Source organism: Crinia signifera, chromosome 1, assembly GCF_055691185.1.
Source record: "Crinia signifera chromosome 1, ASM5569118v1, whole genome shotgun sequence".
NCBI classification, from domain to species: Eukaryota; Metazoa; Chordata; class Amphibia; order Anura; family Myobatrachidae; genus Crinia; species Crinia signifera.
In genome coordinates, this window is record NC_139217.1 from 426,627,222 (window position 1) to 426,648,261 (window position 21,040).

Here is a 21,040-nt window from a genome sequence, read left to right on the forward strand (position 1 = left end):
CGCATATTTAATGAGATGCGAAAAACGGCCCAAATAGTGCGAATAGGTGCGATTTGATGCGATTTCTTTAGTCCTGAAAATGTGCGATTTTCAGGTCTGAAAATCGCACATTTGCAGGAAATCGCAATTTAAAATAAAATTAAAAACTGAGCGAGTTCCCCCGCCAGAGCATAACCAGCCCCGGGCTTATTGAGCCGGTGCTGGTGACATAAAATCACGGTCCCCGACAAATAGGGGTCCCCTTGATTTAATGAAACCAGCACCAGGCTCAAGGTCCGGCGCTGGTTCCCAAAATACGGGGGACAAAATGACTAGGGGTCCCCCGCATTTCATGAACCAGCACCAGACCCAACCAGCCAGCAGGGTAATGCCACAGCCAGGGGACACTTATTATATAAGGTCCCGCGGCCAAAGCATTATCCCCCTGGCTGGTTAGCATGGGCAGGGGTCCTGGGGAAGTGGGGACCCCCCCAAAGAAGGGGTGTCCCCCTCCAGGACTTACCAGCCCATGCTGAAAGTCCGGGGCTGTCCCCGATGCCCCTGGGCGGTGGGCATCGGGCTGATGAAAAGTGTAAAAAAAGAATAAAAACAATTGTCTTATACTGTAGAACTATGAGTCCCAGCAAGCCTACCCCGCATGATGGGACATGGAGAACCACATTCCCAGCATTAAAGGGCCCGCTTTCTCGGCTCCTGATTGGCCGCTAGGCGGCCAATAGAATCAGTCTGAGGAGAGGCGCGGAAGATGAAAATCTCTGCCTCTCTCCAGTCCGTGAGCGGGTACCAGCCGGGAGCAGCGCGTCTGGAGCTGAAGATGCCAGAGTCGTCGCCTGGGACCAGGTGAGTAGGATTTCCTTCCTCAGGTACCCCTTAGGATTACTACGGATCCAGGACCCCGGACTCTTCAGCCCAGGAGCCCCGGACCCCGGAGCAGCCCCGGAACCAGGACCAAGGCCCCGGAACCGGACTCTTCAGCCCTGGAGCCCCGGACCAGCCCTGGAACCAGGACCAAGGCCCCGGAACCGGACTCTTCAGCCCTGGAGCCCCGGACCCCAGATCCAGGGACCGACCCACGGGCTCAAGGTAGGTAAGTATCAGTATGTGTGGGCTGTGGATGTATTAAACGTTTATTTTTCAGGGTGTCAGTGTGTGTTTTATTTAACTATTTCTTGTACTGTGGAACTACAAGTGCCAGCGGGCCCTTTAATGCCCCGCATGCTGGGACTTGTGGTTCTCCATGTCCCAGCATGCGGGGTAGGCTTGCTGGGACTCATAGTTCTACAGTATAAGACAATAGTTTTTATTCTTTTTTTACACTTTTCATCAGCCCGATGCCCACCGCCCAGGGGCATCGGGGACAGCCCAGGACTTTCAGCATGAGCTGGTAAGTCCTGGAGGGGAGGGACCCCTTCTTTGGGGGGGTCCCCACTTCCCCAGGACCCCTGCCCATGCTGACCAGCCAGGGGGATAATGCTTTGGCCGTGGGACCTTATATAATAAGTGTCCACCGGCTGTGGCATTACCCTGCTGGCTGGTTGGGTCTGGTGCTGGTTCATGAAATGCGGGGGACCCCTAGTCATTTTGTCCCCCGTATTTTGGGAACCAGCGCCGGAGCTTGAGCCTGGTGCTGGTTTCATTAAATCAAGGGGACCCCTATTTGTTGGGGACCGTGATTTTATGTCACCAGCACCGGCTCAATGAGCCCGGGGCTGGTTATGCTCTGGCGGGGGACCCCGCGCAGTTTTTTTTTTTAAACTGTTTAACCCTTTTTTTCCAACAGAACCATGATCTGTGCAGGGTTCTGGCTAATTCGCCCATCAGAACCTGGTCTGATTTTTGGGCGAATTTTAGACACATTTATACAAATCGCATACCATTAAATATGTGATTTGTATACTTTTCAATGTGAAAACATCTGGATGCGATGTGCTGCGAAAAACAGCCATCGCATTTCCAGAATGTCAAATTTGTTGGCCAAAATTGCACTTTTTTCAAAAAATTTCGCAGCTCATTAAATATGCGAAAATGGAAAGACATGCGATTTTGGCCGTTTTTGCAAAAAAAATCGCAAAAAAACCCACATCCCATAGAATGTCACCCCTAGTCTGAGTAAAGGACTGAAGTACATCAGGGCCGAAACTAGGGTTTCCGGCGCCCGGGGCAAGGCAGTCTTTTGGTGCCCCCCCCCCAGTGATGCTAATTTGGGGCGTGGCCTATAATCACTGCTCTCCCGCGAGGCCACGCCCCCATTTTGCCGCTATGGGGGCATGACCCAGAGGCTCTGTGAGCCTCTAGCCATGCCCCCAGCCCCCTGGCTGCGGGAATAGACGCTGTGCGCATGCGCACAGCGTTTATTCCCCGCTGCTTAGTTAGCAGCTGACAGGGGGACCGACCAAATGACGCCTTGTCCCTGGCGCCGGAGACCCCCCCCTCCCCGCACAGTCCTCTCACCGTCCATCTCCTACTAGCGCGGCTGCAGGAAGCGCTGATGACTTCAAAAAGACTTGCCGGACGCTGATTGGCTGAATTCAGCCAATCAGCGTCCGGCAAGTCTTTTCGAAGTCATCAGAGCTTCCTGCAGCCGCGCTAGTAGGAGATGGACGGACTCCGACGGAGTCAAAGTAACATGCCCGCCGCTACACTACAGCGTCCACATACACCGGACCTCACAGCGCCCCTCACCTCCAGCGCCCGGTGCGCGTGACCCCCCAGCCCCCCCCCTAGTTACGGCCCTGAGTACATGAACCCTGACTAGTTGCCTGTGATATTTACTATAGGCCTGACTCAGAGTCAGAGGTGTACCCTAATCCCATTGCTGCTGCTTTGTACACAGAGGAACTGAGAAGATACAGTCTGCAAATGTTATCGCCACTGTCTCTTGTTCACAGATGCTCACCGCTGGCTTCTCAGGTACACCTTTTGCCTACAAGGACGCAGCATTAAACAAATATCAGTCACATTATTGGACCTCTGAGGAAATTTATGTTGGACAGATCATCTGTCACAACGAAGTCACCGTGACAAGAGAAACTGCATCTGAAGATGCAGCTGCTCGATGTGACATGCTCTCAAAATGGTTGCAACATGCCTCCCTTTTGCTTGCCATTCCCCCATTACCTCCCCCAATGATCAGTGTCGGTCAGTCTTCAACTTTGTCCTAATCCAGAGTTATCTGCAGAGGATAAATTGGAAATAAATCACCCATAGGCTGCAATGCACATGTGGAGTGTGAATAAACTCCCCATCAGGTATCCCCCAGGTCCACGCTTCCACTCACCCATAACTTAACCTAAACCTTAAACCATAACTTATCTAATAAAAAAAGACACAGACACAAGTGCTGGCGTTTCAAACATGAATGTCAAATTTATTTGACAATTAAACTAAACTATATATATATATAATGGTGGCGGCACCAAAGAACGGTCATTATAGGAAAGTGGGGTTAAAGATGTTACCATACACACCATCGCTGGTGATCGCTCTCCCCGGTCATCCACTCGTTGCTAGTGGTGACCACCACCCCGGGCGGGAGCATGGCCGATGACCATCGATGTCAGGAGAGAGCGACACCCCACTATCTACTCACACACATCAAGATCTTACAAGGATGACCGTTCTTTACCGCCGCCGAAGAGAAAAGAAATAGGGAAGGGTGGGTGGGGCTTTTCTGGACAGAGGAAGTTCTTCTGGTATCACATGCCCTTTCTTCCCTGTCTATCTCCTCCCACCGCTTCTGATAGGCCTTGTGCCCATCCTATTAACATGTCAGGTGACCTTCCAGCGTAACCTGGGGAACCCATCAGGGGTTTATGCTCTCTCATTGCTTATTCAGCATTCGTGGTTCTTAAACTCCCCATCAGGTATCCCCCAGGTCCACGCTTCCACTCACCCATAACTTAACCTAAACCTTAAACCATAACTTATCTAATAAAAAAAGACACAGACACAAGTGCTGGCGTTTCAAACATGAATGTCAAATTTATTTGACAATTAAACTAAACTATATATATATATAATGGTGGCGGCACCAAAGAACGGTCATTATAGGAAAGTGGGGTTAAAGATGTTACCATACACACCATCGCTGGTGATCGCTCTCCCCGGTCATCCACTCGTTGCTAGTGGTGACCACCACCCCGGGCGGGAGCATGGCCGATGACCATCGATGTCAGGAGAGAGCGACACCCCACTATCTACACACACACATCAAGATCTTACAAGGATGACCGTTCTTTACCGCCAAAGCTAGGCCCTAAGCCGCAGCACCGCCACCAAGTAGGAAACGCTCAGCACTGTGCATCTAACCAACTAAAAACATCGCCTAAAAACAGAGCCACGCCCTCCGGGCTCAGATGAACGCCATCGCTCCTATACAGCGCACTCCGCTGAAAGCTGATGGCTTCATGGCGAATAACACCCCCGCCACTGGTCAGCAGATACCTCTCAACTGCAGCGTTCACCGTCTTCCGTGAACGCTCCAGGCGGGGGCAGGACACAGCATTCCTCCACACAATCCTGGAGATAATGGAGGACCACACTAACCTGCATGTCGGTAAGTACCGTGAAATAAAATAGAGGTCCCGAACAATCACTGAGCGTAGCTCAAGAGCGGTTACCCGCCCCAGGTCATTGCCACCCAGATGAAATATGATGACCTTCGGGACCCCAAAATTTCGCAGGGCTCGAATCAGCCCCGCCTGCAGTCCTCCCCACAGCATGCCTCTCTCACCCAGCCACCTAACCTCCCCAGCTCGACCAAACACACTTATATCAGAAGCGATGTTAGCCCTGGAAGCCCAATAGACAAAGGAATGTCCAATCATCCATATGGACTTAACGTCCTGTCGACCTGAAATATTTATATAGAGGTTAGAAGGCTGTCGACAATGTTGCATGCCATGCATTCATCACACTTGTTAGGAGAGAGGAATGAGAAAAACCCTGGCCGACCAGCTCTTGAGGCACAAAACACACCGTCTGGAGTAAACTAACAAGTACGCCATGCCAGATTGTAATTATAGCCGAATTGTGCCCCCAGACGGATGTGAAAACACACCTCAAGGCCCCCACTGGAAGTTGGCGAGCGCTTATGCGTCCAGTTGACCAAGGTTGAAAGTGACAGATAAAGCTGGCCGAATGTACCTCCGGAATGCTGCCGAGCGCCATCGACCCAGAGCTTGAATCTCTGCGTCGGAGCGGCCCTCCGCAGCCGCCGAGGTAGCCGCCCCAATCCTAAAGGAATGAGACCCAAATTCCTTAGGATCGAGACCCGTGGCCTCCAGCGCCCGTCCCAATACATGACAAAATTGGTATTTGGTGAGCGGTGACCCATCCTCGTGTATCAGCCATGCGCCCGGGAGGTCCGGGCGCACCTGGGCGAAGGCCGAGACCAACGTCACAGGGCACGCCCTTTCCACCATGCACGGGAGCAAGGACAGCCACCGCCCCCTCCCAGCCTGGTCCGTCTTGGAACGTCGCAGGTGACATAGCACCGAATCAGCTTGGACCACCAGATCGTCCACGGTCAAAGGTGAGGGCGCCCGTTTTGACGGGGCCACCAGCTCCCCAATCCTGAAGGCCCCGTGATACGCCATTACGTACGCCGTGCGGAACAGCAGGACCTCATAATAAGGCCAGCAAATGTCCACCAGGGCGTCCAGCAATGCTGGAAGTAACGACATATCAATAGGGCGCCTGCAGTCCGGGAGAACGGGCGTAGCCCTCCGCCAACCCCGTAACGCCCTGGACACCAAGAATGACCGTGACGGGTCCGCCCTACCCTGCAGAGAGGAGAAAAATGACACCCCTGCCAAAGTTCTGCGCACGGAGGCGACAGAGCGACCAGAGGAGTATGCACTCCACACAAAAGCCACCATGGCCGCCTCAGGTGTCTTACCTGCTTGCGATGCGGACAGTCGGAACTGCTCCCACTCCTGCCATCCTGCTTGATAGCAATGGAGCGTCCTCGGTGCTACAGCCCGCATGGCTAGCCCCTCCACTCCGGCCTGATCATCTGCCAAATATAAGAGGGACAGCGTTCACCAACCACATCTGCATCAGGTGCCAAGGCCCGGAACTTAACCCAGTCGGCCCTGGACAATGCGTCTGCCACAGAGTTCTCTACTCCGGGTACATGCTGCGCTATGAATTGGATGTTAAACATCAGGCATTTTAGTACTAGCCGCGCAAGGAGGCGAACGACCGGCATGGATGCTGAGCCCTGTCTGTTCACCGCGTGCACTACTCCCAAGTTGTCACACCAAAATATTATACTAGAGTCGCGGAGCCTCTCTGCCCACAGTTCCAGGGCGACTACGATGGGAAACAGCTCAAGCAGCAAAAGGTTTTTTGTGAGGCCCTCGGCAATCCACTCGACGGGCCATGGCGCGGCGCACCATGAACCGTGCAAGAAGGCTCCAAAGCCAAACCCGCCCGCAGCGTCGGTATACAGTTGCAACTGCGCATTGGTGCGGGGTTTTGCTGGCCAAATAAGGACCCCATTAAATTGCTCCAGGAAGGCAAGCCAGATGCGCAAGTCCCTCTTCACCTCCGCTCGCAGGCGGACGTAATGCAGGGGGTGCTTGACCCCGGCCATGGATCTCTCCAGCTTCCTACAAAACACCCTGCCCATGGGTATTACCCTGCAGGCAAAGTGCAGAAGCCCTAGTAGAGACTGAAGCTGGCGCAACTGGAGTTTTCCCGTGGCTAACGCCAGGCTAACCGCCCTTTGAAGTCTAGCCAGCTTGTCTAGCGGAAGGCGGCAGCAGGCTGCCACAGTATCGATCTCGATGCCCAAGAAGGACAGGCACGATACTGGCCCCTCCGTCTTGTCCACCGCTATGGGAACCCCCAAGTGCTGAAAAAGATCCTGCAGGTATGCCAGGATAAGACCGCACCGCTGTGATCCTGCGGGTCCCACGCACAGGAAATCATCCAGGTAGTGGGCCACTCCCGACTCGCCCGAGCCTGTCACTACGCACCAGTGTAAGAAACTGCTAAAGCGCTCGAAGTAGGCGCAAGAAATCGAGCAGCCCATAGGCAAACACCTGTCCACGTAGAAACCCGTGGGGAGGCGAAAGCCCATGAACCGGAACGATTCCGGGTGTAGCGGGAGAAGGCGGAAGGCCGATTCAATGTCCACCTTCGCCATCAGAGCCCCGGGGCCATGGCCGCGCACTATATCCAGCGCCTCCTCAAACGACTGGTACCGCACGCGGCACAAGTCCTCAGGGATGGCATCGTTGACCGATGTACCCGGGGGGTGTGACAAGTGCTGGATGAGCCGGAACTTGCCGCTGGCTTTTTTGGGGACCACCCCCACTGGGGATAGCACTAAGTTCTCGATAGGTGGTGCCGGGAATGGACCCACCATTCTACCCAGGCTCACTTCCTTGGCCACCTTTTCTAAAACTACCCCGGGCATCTGGATAGCAGATTTTAAGTTCCTGGGGGCGTGGGCTATGATGTTCCCCTGTATAGGGAGGCGGAAGCCCAGGAGAAACCCGGACTCCAGGAACTCAGCCTCCCCCCTACGCGGGTACCTACTCAGCCAGCTGGCCAAGCGGTCGACCCGCACAGGAGAAGGGGCCTTAGTGAGGTGCACCCCCGGCTGCTGCAGCCTGGGTGGCCCCTCCCTGCTTTCCTTTCCTGCAATCTTTGAAAGGATGATTGCCCCAGCACTTGGAGCAAGCATGTTTGAACTTGCAGGTGGCCCCGAGGGAGCAGCCCGCACCGTTAAAGGCGAAGCAACTACCTGCGGGGGTTCCCCCCGCCCTCCCTCGAAAGGGAGGCTGGGGTTTTCGCGGGGGAGGGGTGGAGACCTGTGTGGACACCTGAGCTGAAGAGGGCTTCGGCCCCATCCAGATCTCCACGTCCTTGCACCCGAATGCCATGACATGCAATCCCGACTGCTTGCGCCTGAAATTTTCATCATAGGAGCGCCATGATGAGTCAGCCTCCGAGAGGAACATTTGATGAATCATGTGCATGTAACGCACCATATTCATGTGTTCCTGTGGCCTCGTCTCCAGGTAGCAAGCCGCGAACATAAACATGCCCGCCTGCCACCGGTGATAGGTGCAGAAGGCTTCCTCCCCTATACCGCCTCGGCGCTTGGCTGCCCGGTATTCCTTTTCGGCTTGTGCCGTCATGGAAAAGAAACTAACATATTTCCCTTCATTTATTCTTTCCTGTACGCTGCGTCGCAGACCCCTAAGCACCGCAGTATTTTCACATTGAACCACCTGCCCCCTAGGGAAAAGTGGTGATCCAGAGCTCCCGCTAGAACTGGAGTGTCGGCGACGTCGGTGCCGACGCCTCCTGCGTGATTTGCGGCCGCCCTCCCCCTCGGACGTTCCCGAATCGGACCCACCCGAGGAGGATGAGGTGTGCGCCCTACGCCTGCGCCGCTTACGCTTAGCTGCTGACCCACCTGCAGCGCCTCTCGCTGGCACGAGGCTCATCTCGGCCGAAGTATCCACTGTCCCCACTGGAGGAGTCCCGGATGCGACAACCGCCCCGGACGTGAGGGGTGTAGACCCTTGGTGAGAAGTGGAAGGACCCGCCACCACTGCATGAGGAGGGTTAATCGCACCGGAAGAGGCAGTAGCAGACTGACTAGGGGCGGACACCTGCCCCCCTTGAGGGCTAACCTGACTCATCAAGCTGGACAGCAGCGTCAGGAACTGTTGCGCCCCCCCATCCCCAGTTGTTAAAGGGGTAGTGGCTGCTGCCACTGCCGCTGGGGCTGGTGCAGATGAAGACCGCAGAGGAAACAGCCTAGCTCGCCTGAGTAATTGGCGGCTGGCAATGTGTAAAGGGGACCTACCCCTAGGTGTCCCCAGAGGGACACCCACCAGCCCAGCAGGGCCTGACTGTCCCCCCGCCATCTGTCCTTGCACCTGTGCTACCCCCCTAGCCCGCCCCCGACCTCTGCCCTGTGCGGGAGTGTGAGGGGAAGGGGTTCCAGAGGGAAGCCCCCTTTGTCTTGCGCTATGATCCGGCACAGTAGTGCTGGCGCGAACAGTGACCCTGTCCCTGGTGCCCATACTGGCACTCTGACTCCGCCTGACCTGACCCCCTGACCTTCCGGCGCGAGCCCGGCTGGAAGGCCTCACTGTGGGGCCACTGGCTTTATTGCCACGTGCTGTGTGTCGGGGGCCCTGCCCAGTATTCCTTTCTATGGAGCCACGGGCTCTACCCGTGCCCGACCCCCCGTCACTGCGGCGTGGCTGCTGCCTACCGCGGCCTCTAGAGGCCAGTTCTTCTGGAGCCTCGGGAGCTGCGGGGCGGCGTAGGCCTGGCCCGCCACTCCGCGTCACTGCGCCACGGGCTCTACCCCTGCCCGACCCCCCCGAGGGCTGGCCGCGTGAAGCGCGGCCGCCGCGGCCTGCGCGCTGAACACGCGAGGCCCGGCGTCTGGCCGCGTCATATGCCGGCGCCGCGGCCGTCGCGGCTGGAGACGCGGCCCGCTCAGGAGCCACAGTGCCGCGTCGGGCACCCCTCCGGTCCCCACAGGAACCACCAGGGATGGCTCCGCTTGGCCCTGCAGCCCCCCAAGCCAGGTAGGCGTCCTCTGCCAGCCGGGCGGGCGGGCGAGACACTCGGCGCGGACGGGGCATATCGAGGGAGGTGCAGTGAAAGATAGTAAAAGCTGGAAAAAGAGTGAAGGGAAAGAGACAGCCTAAACAGGGAAAGATTGATAAGAAAGAAGAAAGAGGTTAGATTTTATATAACACGTGTACTACCCAGTCAGCTGCAGGAACAGGTCTTGCCTTCTCCACAGCTTTTCTGGACAGAGGAAGTTCTTCTGGTATCACATGCCCTTTCTTCCCTGTCTATCTCCTCCCACCGCTTCTGATAGGCCTTGTGCCCATCCTATTAACATGTCAGGTGACCTTCCAGCGTAACCTGGGGAACCCATCAGGGGTTTATGCTCTCTCATTGCTTATTCAGCATTCGTGGTTCTTAAGATGCACAAGACATTAGTGGGCTGCTAGGGATATAATGGGTGGTCTGCATAAGTGGCAAGTGGCTATTTCTAATGCAGTAAATTGTCAGCCAGACTTTATCTAACACAATCTCCACATGGCAGTAGCCCATTGTGCTGCGGCAATCAGATATCACACAGACAGAGCCCATTGGCTATTGAGCTATAAATGGTCTGGTCAGTTTTTGTGAGTCTAATCGAGTCCCAGTTCAGAATCACTTTGGTGTTACAAGTGGAACTGAGTACCTCATTCAGGTCTGTTCGTAAGTGCTGCTCGTTCACACGAGTGCATGCACTTGTTGCGCTGGCTGCATGTAAGCAACCTTGCGGGCTGTGGGGGGGGGAGAGGGGCGTGGGGCAGAGGGCTGCCCCATTACTATATGGGAAACGCCCAGTGTTTCATGGGCATTCCCATGAGAACGTTAGGCATTCTTAAGCTAATGAGGCATGACGGACAGGCGGGGGGGGGGAGCTGACATCACCGGATGTCAGCTGCCCGCCTACTTCCCCCCAAGCAGTCACACATCAGTAAGGTTGCTCTGAGGCAACTTTACATATGCGTGAGCCTTTGCCATCATTCGATGGTCAGCGACCATCGAATGATGGGGGCGGATCCCACCAGGCTGCGAATGGATGTTACAGTGTAACATCCATTCGCATGCCCTGCTTGCAAATTTGCCTTGTGAATGGGTGGTGGCCGGCCACCATTCGCAAGGCGGGCTTTGGTGGACTTGCAAGGCTGCGAATTTGCAGCCTTGCGAATCAACCAGAATAATCCCCTGAGTCCCTGCTTAGATCTGTTGTCAGAACTCAGATTTGAAAACCGAATTCAAGATTTGAATTGTATGTAAACAGATCCAAATTACAGGATTTTAGCCGTTTTTTATAGATTAGTTCCAATGTGAATCAGTCCCTATATGTGTATGTGAGCCATTATTAATGATAAAATGTCATTGAATTAGTCATCTGTAGATTTCAAAACTGAAGGAGGTTAAGGAGGAAATGCTGTTTGGTATAATAAGATCAATGCAATAATTATTTTACTTGTATTGCTAAAGGAAACTATAATTCTACAACAGAAGGGGAGATATACCAAACCTTATAAAGAGGACACAAAGAAAAGTTGCAATACGAAACCAATTAAATTATACCTATCATTTTACAGAATGGTCTTAATAAGTGATACCTACAGTAGAAGCTTTTGGCCAATTTCTCCTGCTATGGCCAAATTTCTCTTGTGGTTCTCTGTAGAAGGTTTGATACAGTCCCCCCTCAATTACTAGCATATATTTATTTTGTCTGCTTGTGCAATAAATTAATATTATAATTATTCACTTATTTACAAAACATTAGTTGAGAGTTCCATCATGTAGATGCTAGTTCTATAGGGGCTTCTTTGTCGCCAACTGTTCTGAGAAGTTGTTTCTAAAGATGTTTTTCTCTTCGTTTATATTGCAGATGCCTACTTCACATTCGGTGTAATATATCATCTGTGTCATAAAAGAGGCACCTATATTACCAATTAAAGGTTTGTACTTCCGGTCGTAGAGTAGCTAGTGATTGGACACAATGGAAGATAACTACAGAGACAGGACTTCACTAGCGAGAGGTGCAAAGGATATAGCTAAAGAAGCTAAGAGACACACCAAAGCTTCAAACAGAGTAAGAGAAGTTGAACATGATGGATATGTTCACAGGACCCAAGACCAGTTCCAAGACGAAGAGGAGTACTATACACGTGGTAACTACAATGAAGAGGTTAACGAGGATGAAGGGTCTAGTGAAGCCACAGAAGGACATGATGAAGATGATGAGATTTATGATGGGGAATATCAGGGAATACCCAGTCAAGGAAAAGATGGCATGATTGCTCTTGGCCAACCCATTCCCGATGAGTACAAAGCTCGGCATGAGCTAGAAAGTGAAAGAAAAGCTGATGAAGAAGAGCTAGCACAGCAGTACGAACTCATTATCCAAGAATGTGGGCATGGCCGCTTTCAGTGGACTCTCTTCTTTGTGCTTGGCATGGCTTTAATGGCTGATGGGGTTGAAGTGTTTGTGGTTGGATTTGTGTTGCCGAGTGCAGAGACTGACATGTGCATACCTGATTCAGGCTCTGGGTGGCTTGGTAAGTACAAATTGTGTTATTTGCATAACAAATGTTTTCACTGATTGGGCATTTCCTGGCTGTACCATATTAATTTAATAAATATTACCTCCTGTATAAATGATATGGAACATTGACAGTAAAGTACCGGGAGTACCAGAGGAATGGGGCCCAAAATAAATGTTTTCCTGATATCGTCAGTTAGCTCAGTTTCAACATTTAACTCCTGCACTAACCGATATTAAACCTCAAGGATAAAATAAGATTTGCCATCTGTGATTTAGTTCTGCTTGCTTAATTTTGGACATATATTTAAAAAAACTAACATCAGCAAAGCCAGGTACATTAAGCAGAATGATACCACTTCAAGATAAGTCCATTCACTTCTAGCCATAACATTTTTACATAACCTACTGGCATAGGTCAGACATTGATGGTGATGATATTTATGCTGTTAGACACTTTGGCCAAATGTAATAGGGTGAGAGAATCAAAAAGTAAGAAAATTTGCCCATTTTTAAAAAAAATGGCAATCATACTTGGTAAAATCAACCTGATTTTTCAAAATCTTTCACATTCTGATTCTCACGCCCTTTTACATTTGGCCTTTTATGTACACTTTTATGCACACACAGTATTCAGAGGCATTTCTGACACTGGTCTCGTAGAGGAGCCTCTTTCCACCATTTCTGCACCCCCTGCAAATGTCAAAGGGCTCAATTACAACTACAATTCGGACCACTTTTCTTTAATTACGGGCACTTTTTTTGCATAAACAAACATTTTTATTGATTATTGCTCCAACACATTATTGCTCTAATACTTACTCATTACTAATTGCAACACATTTTAAACAGAAGTTTAGCCAAAACAAATAGGATTATTTGTATATCCAAATGGTGGACCTGCTTATATTTTTGACAGGCATTCGCATTGATTTGATCAAACATTAAGAATTGTAAGGGCTGCAGGCCATATTGTGTAGCGTATAATTTGTATGATGATGCACTTCTGTGATTTGCTGGTGACAGTGCAATTCCAGCGAGATAGTCAATACATACTGTATTAAACAAAAATTAGTTTAAATGCAAAACAAGTTGGTCTTGTCTTTCAACTCTCCTCTAGCCTCCAAAATTTTAAGCGTTCCCTGAAAACTTACCTCAGGCTAGCTTATCATATTCAGTTTGTAACTACAACCTCCAGTAGCATTCATATCTAATTGCACCCCACCAGGACCGTCTAGTAATCTGAGGGGACTGCCATGCTTGGGAATTCTATTGTTATGTATCCCTCTTATTATCCCTATAATCCTTATTATCCCTGTAAGCTTGCGAGCAGGGCCCTCCTACCTCCATGTCAGTTTGTAACTACCCAGTTTGTTTAATCACAGTTGTTTCCAATTGTAAATCGCAACGGAATAGGCTGCGCTATATAAGAAACTGTAAATAAATAAATAATAAATAAAGTAAGTGCCGCTTTAAACCTAGTGACTAATCTCAACGGAATCGCAGCGGCTCCAGTTATCGGCGGCTTTTACATTTAATGTTTAAAATTAGTGTTTAATATGCTTTTTAAATTTGTTAAATACCTAATTTTAACACCCATGTTTATAATTCTTGAATACATATTGCCATCTTAATCTTAAAAGTAATAAAATTATGCATCCAAAGTGCCACTCTTTTTCAGCCGAGAGCTGTAATATCGAAAACAGCTGTCTGCTGGGAAATATTTATAATAATTTTGATAAATCTTGTAAATTTGCAAATCTCAAATAAGACAATATTACAATGAAAGTTACAGTCACAAATGTATTCTTTTCCAAACTAAACTGCAGAATTATTTGTATCTCGGGGGTTTATTGTTAGAAAATAACTTACTCTGATACATTAATGTTCATATATTCATATTTATCCATTTGTATAATAAGTCTTCACAATTAGAGATGTTTGAGCAGGCCATGAAGCAATTCCAAACTGGAATGACAAATCAAAACAAAAATGTTATCAATTGAAACATTTAAAACATTTTAGCCCACCCGTAAAGCATGGTTAACCCTTATCTCTGGCTCAAAGGACACCACCCTCCCTTCTGCTGACTTCTCGTTACAAGCCCTATCCCATATTATCCCCAATATAAATTTTTCTACATGGAGGGCTCGAGATGTAATCTCTCTGGAAGGAATCACATCACATGGTTTATTGATGTCCTACTCGCAACTCCAAGACCTCTATTCCCTTCCCCATAAAGATTTCTATAAATTCCTACAACTGAGACACTGGCTCTATAGTAACACCCCACCCCCCCATAAGATATCAAAGCTGCCCAGATACCTTCAAGATAAGTTGACCGCCTCTGACAGTAAAGGGAACATAACGTGGTGGTATGCCTTACTGATTAGTCATAGTATGCCTAATAAGTTACCATCCACAATTAAATGGGAATCTGACCTAGCATGCTCACTGACAGAGGATGTATGGAACACAGTTTTTCGGACATGCTTTAGCCTGTCCAGATGCATTTCCCACTCCGAACACTTCTACAAACTTCTCCACCGATTATATATGACCCCAGTGTTGCTACACACCATCTGGCCCTCTACCTCTAACCTATGCTGGCGCAATTGCGGCCACACGGGAACACTTCTTCATATATTTTGGCTTTGTCCTGCTCTGTTGAACTTGTGGACGGCCGTCTTCAACACCATATCTAAATTAACGGACTCTCCAATTACCCCAAATCCATTATTAGCTATGCTCCATGTTTACCGTGGCGACATGTCCACCAATGACCGTTATGTAATGGGCCACATCTTGGTGGCCACGAAACTCATGATAGCACGGCATTGGCGCACCCCCTTTGTACCAACTTTAGATATGATCGAATCAGATGTACAAATGCACTGTGAATTCGAAATAGCTGGGATTACCTATTCTTCATCAGCCTCGAACCCTCTGATAAAATGGTATAAATGGACTGAGTATTGGCTTTCCCGGAAGCCGACACCAAACCCTAGAATCCAACCTTTATCAACACAACCTCTAGACTTGTCCAATTACATTGGAAGCTGATTAGCTCAGGCCCTCTATTTTACTATCCAAAACCTGTGACTCCTATTTATCGGTGAACCCCCTTACAGAACCAATCTCCTATGAAGCATGTAACTGATGAGTCGCCTCTCTATACCCATATAACCTATGATTACAAATGTCTGGAGTATCCCCCCACCCCCTCCCATTCCATATTTTGTATGTCTTTTTAGTTTTCCCTTTCTTTCTTTCTGTTTCAGTTTTTGTTTTGTTTTATTAAAATGCATACTGTTCGATGCTATTAATGTGTTTATACTTTATTGAAAACTCAATAAAAATTCAATAAAAAAAAAAAAAACATTTTAGCAAACCTCAAAAGTGTAAACAGTACATTTCAAATAAATATAAAAAGTTAAAATTATAAACGCAAATATCCAAGGCGCAATCTGAGCCAATGGGAACCTCACCACTAGCCACCCAAAATAATAAAGTTATTCATCGCGGAAAAGGAATTATTGAGGGAAATAGGATGAGAGAATCAGAAAGTGAGAGATTTGGTAAGAAATCTCTGGGTTTTTTAAAAGCGGCAATCATTTACACTAAAATTTGAAGTTTTGCCTGTGGACCAGAATAAGGTCTAAGGTGTAGATATGAGGATACATGTATCATAACCTTACTTTAAACCAGTGGTGGGGAACCTTTTTTGTGCCAAGGGCCTTTTGTATGGGGGAAAAAATCCTTCGGGGGGCCACAACTGGGAGGAGGTTTGGCTCTCGACTGGCGAGGACAACCAGACACAGAAACTGTTTTTTCCCCCAAGCAATTTCCCTATTAAACTCAATGGACGGTCATCCCACCCTATCTGCAACTAAAAATTGACACATGTACCTAGCAACCAGAATGCCCTCCCCCACGTTTATCAGTCCTGTCAGGTATTAGTCTGTTATGTATGTATATTGTATGGGAGCACCGGTTACCGGAAACATATTCCTCGTGTATTGTGTATTGTGGGCACCGATATACTTGGCAATAAAATGATTCTGATTCTATTGAGCATATAGTCTAGGATCTTTATGGTCATTATAATATAGAGAGAAATATCAGCAACTAAACTGATTAATGAGAGAGTAAAAATACATACATCAGTAAAATAAAATAGACATTGTCATGGATTGTAAAGAGTGTCGTCTTTTATATGTTGTTGATTATACTGGTTTTTTTTTTAATAACATAGCCGGCGGCACAGCACAGCCTGTAGACGGCCTAGCAGATGGCCACAGTGGTAAGACCCCACAGATAGTACAGGCGAGTGGCTGCGGCAGGGCACAGATTTTGTACATCACTGCTGATGCAGCCATGCTCTGCCTCTGGGGCCCCTCAAAATCATCGAGGCCTGTCACATTTGTCCCCCAATGCCCCCCGGTCGCTGGACCTGCCAGTACGGGTTTGCCAGTGCAGTGACAGGGCAGCAGTGCACCCACTGCTTGCCCTGTTCCTAAACCTATGATGTCATGAGTTATAACGTCTAGGAGGTGCGGCTGCCAATTCTGAGAATTGGGAACTAAAGCACTACTCGGAGTGTCATAAGAACTCTCAGAGCATCTGCATGGGCTGCAGGGTGCCTGTCTGGAGGGGTGTGGTATAGGGGTCCGACAGTCGGGATCCCGTCCGGCACCTGTCTGGAGCATCCCCGGATTTTGACTTGTAACAACTTTTATTTAGTAATGCTAAAAAACAAATATGCGAATGCAAACAGTAATCAACTCAGAAAACATAAATATTAAATGCGTTAATATGTTACATTATATATTTTTGGAAATCAGTTGTTACAATTCATTAAGTTCTGAACACAAGTGCACTTGTTTTCAAAACTTAATGAAAAAATGATGCGACAATCTTTTGACAATAATAGAATAATAAGTTAAGGTAGAGGCGTGCTGAATAATACTATGTAACTATTCTTGAATAATATTTCGTAAAATAAGGAATTTTGTATGTTAATATTTTTGTTGGAAGAAAAACATCCTCACATTCTGTGGTTTTAGCTGTTTTTATGATTTTTATTTTTGTTTTTTTATTTCAAAACCAAAGCCCGCAAGGGTGGTTTTGGGGAAACCAATCCAGATCCAAAACCAAAACACAAAACTCGAAAAATGGGCAGGTGCTCACCCCTAATATAAATGCAGCTAACCTGTGTGTAACTATTAACACCTCCAGTCTGCCTCGCTACTCCCACATGAAGCTGCACATTTTTGGTAGCTCTGTAAATAACCTTTAAAATTCTGTACATCCAAATGGATTCATTTTTCTCTTTTAATAAACGTGACATGTAATTTTCCAACCAGAGGGAAGAAAATGAGGTACACAGGCATTTATATTTGTTTTAAATTCCATTCAAGTGAATGTATTAGAATTGTAAATGTACTTATGTATGAGAACACAGGAGAAGCTGAAAGTGCTTCAGGTTGGTTTACTACAAAATCTAAAAATGTGCAAAAAGAGAGAGAAAAAGAGAGTAAGAGTGAGAGAGAGAGCAAGAGAGAGAGAGAGAGAGAGAGAGAGAGAGAGAGATTTACAATTAAGACAGTGAGAAATAGATATAGTGAACTATAATGCCTGAGACAATGATTTATGCCCCACTTAGAGTCCTTCCGGTTTGGCTGACAAATTGTAGGACTGTTATTTCTTGATCGAGGAGAATAAAGTGCATCCTCTTCTGTGGTCTCTGCCTGACTTATAGAACCTGTAAACCTAAATAATTGTATATCATCCCACCTGTGTGCTATAGTTTAATAGTGTTATACAGATAGAGTCATCCTCATCTAGACCTTTAATAGGATTAAGTGAGCCAGAGCTGTCGGACTTAATCCTATGCAAATCCCCTACTGTATTGTTCTATGTATTGTATTGCAGCTGAGAACAATAGGCCTTGGCTCACCATGGCTATCCAGAGAAGGCTAGCTGAAGAAGGCTCCATCTGTAGTTGAACAGCCCGTGCATTCTCTCCTTTTGCGTAGCTTCATTGATATGCCCTGCTGAGAGGAGGTAGTCAATAGGTTAACAATTCCTTATGTTGACCGTTATGATGCCAACACTGTCGAAATGACAATATGTAAAGTGTCAACATTATTAGGATGCTGATAGGTGAAATGTTGATTGTTTACATGATGGTTAGAATGCTTTCAGGTTGGTTAGACTGCAGCCGATGGCTTGAGTTAGGCTGTAGGTGGAAGAGTTAGTGTTAGCAGGGATGGTGTTAGGAGTAGGCATTGGGGTTAGGGGATTGATACTTACTAGAATGCCAGAAAATCACAGCTCTGACCTGGAATGATAGTCACATAACTGCCAGGACCATGAAGATAGCACTGGAGCTACTGGAGCTGCTAAGTCCCCTCTGGGACGCCAGGGACAATAGGACATTATTGTCTACATAATGAATGGGGACTAGAGACAGAACTACCACTGGTGCCCTGAGAATTAAGGGGCCCACTGCTGCCCCTGTAACCCTCTTCCTGTCACCCACTGTTTTTCCTGCCTATTCCTGATACCCTCTTCCTCTCCCTGTCACCCTCTGCCTCTCCCTGTCACCTTCTGCCTCTTCCTGTCACCCTCTGCCTCTCCGTCACCTTCAGCCTCTTCGTGTCACCTTCTACCTCTGCCTGTCACCCTCTGTCTTTCCCTGTCAACCACTGCCATTCTTGGGTTGTGGTGGAGTAGGGGTGCTTAAGCTATGATTTTTCACCTGGGCTCACCGCCCACAAGTTCCGCCACTGGTTATGACTGTCGGCATATTATACCAAAACCATGGTAAAGTAGCACTGTGACTCCGAAATAACAGGTGCTAGTCATCTGACTAGTCTGAGATGTTTTGGCCTTATTTATGAAGACAGCATGCACCACATTAATGCAGCAGGACTTCTGGTATAGTCAGGGCCGGAGCGCCCCAGGCGAGTCGGGGTGGGGGTGCCCCGGTGCCAGGGGGGGGGGGGTGTACCTGTCCTGCGGCTGTGTATATAAAGCTTGCGGCGGCAGCGGGGGGTCCCTGCAGTCAAGAAATAACGAGCGCTATCCGCCTGGCTACGCGGAAGCGCTTCTGTTGTGGAAACACTGGCCGCACGCTGATTGGCTGAGATTCAGCCAATCAGCGTGCGCCGTGCGGCCAGTGTTTTCACAACAGAAGCGCTTATGCGTAGCCAGGCGGATAGCGCTCATTATTTCTTGACTGCAGAGACCCCCCGCTGCCGCCGCCGCAAGCTTTATATACACAGCCGCAGGACAGGTACCCCGCGGCACGGGGGGGGGGCGAGATGCCGCCCTCCAGTGGCCGGCGCACTAGGCAAATGCCTAGATTTGCCTAGTGGTGGCGCCGGCCCTGGGTATAGTACTGTAGAAGCGTAATCACATCACATGCCTCCCAAGCATCTCCAGTTTGGTGGCACAGACACGCTTTTTGGGCATTGCCCCATCTGCATGCCTTATTGCCCCTGCAGTACAAATGTGTGTGTTGGGTGTCTAAGTTTGTGAGGTCTCACTTTTACTTGCTGCACTGCATCTGTGTACCTGGGAGCTGCAAACGGGGCTCTAGACTGCACACCCCTACTGTAATGAGGTGGACAATGCAATCATTACTGCTAGCATATATACAGTATATATATATTATTATAAAAAAACATTGAGGTTACCTCTGTCAAGAAGTTCATCCCTAACACTCTGGGGTGCAGGGCACCCACAAACCAGTCCAGCTCCCCCAAAAACCCAGGTCATCACATACATAAAATATAGCTTACAGAGTGTAAGGTGTCATAGAATTTAGGGTATGTAAAAAGCAACTAATAGTGTTAAAGGGTGTTCTAAAAATAAAAAAAAATGTCATAAAAGACATACAGAGGAAAATAAATGTGGGAATCTGCATATTAAATAGCGATGCCTTGAAGTGGTCCAGCAAGACAAGCTCAGGGGGCCTCGCACCCAAACATTCACCCCAAGAAAGCTGACATTAAGTATAATAGGACTTACTTTAGATAATGCCATATTCAGTACTGTGCATTCATTGTTAGTTCCATGCTTAAAAACTGTTTGAGGGTGGCGGGGGAGGGGACCCTGGAGTTGGTCTTGGAGACAGCCTGGAATTTAAGGAAGCGCTATGCCAGTGGCAATGGGGATGTGATGCATGACTATAGCTCCATACAGATAAGCCATGCACCCAAATCTCCAGACTATAGGCGGGATTCTCTAAAGAAGAAATGCGGTAAAAACCCTGTTATCTGGGTTTTTACCACATTTCTGTATGCATTAACCCCACTCCGCAGTGTCAGCGATGCGGAGGGAATCGCCAGCAAAACCTCTTTATAAGGTTTGATATACTGTATCTCCCCCAATGTGTGACATTTTGGTTATAAACTAAAGGTGCCCATACACTATTAAGATTTATCTTCAGATCTGGCAGGTTGGAACAAAAACATGGTTATGGATGAGTGACAGTTTGTCAGTTTGCCAGCATTTCCAAGCAAATGGTCAACTGTCATTTGCTCTCATCCATAACCATGTTTTTGTTCCAACCAGCCAGATCTGAAGATAAATCTGCATGTGTATGGCCACCTTAAGGTTTTCCCTCCATTATGGCAACGCAACAGTGTTCCTGTTAGCCATCGTCGCCCGTCCTTACCCGGCACTGCTGGGTTAGGACAGGGGCTGGGAGGACAGGGGCTGGCAGGCGGACGGCGATTGCTGCTCCTCGAGATTCCACCTCCAGATTGACGGAAGCTTGGTGTGGGGCATTGCTTGGCAACATCACGAACTTCGGGGCAGCGGTTGACGTCACCAGCTGCTATACGCCACTTCTGAATAAAAACCCGGCATCTGCTGGTTCCCAGGCTCCTGTATCCTGCCTTCTGTGTGCCTTCCTTGTGCTGTGCC

The 21,040-nt window shown here is 48.7% G+C and overlaps 1 protein-coding gene across 1 annotated transcript in view; it reads left to right on the top strand.

Moving 5' to 3' along the window:
• SV2C (synaptic vesicle glycoprotein 2C) overlaps positions 1 to 21,040 on the top strand; it is a 183,509-nt gene that overhangs the window by 39,969 nt on the left and 122,500 nt on the right. The window contains exon 2 of the mRNA XM_083151963.1: positions 11,450 to 12,119. Coding sequence (XP_083008089.1) covers positions 11,561 to 12,119 — 559 coding nt within the window. The 5' untranslated portion in view covers positions 11,450 to 11,560. The remainder of the gene's footprint in view (positions 1 to 11,449; positions 12,120 to 21,040) is intronic.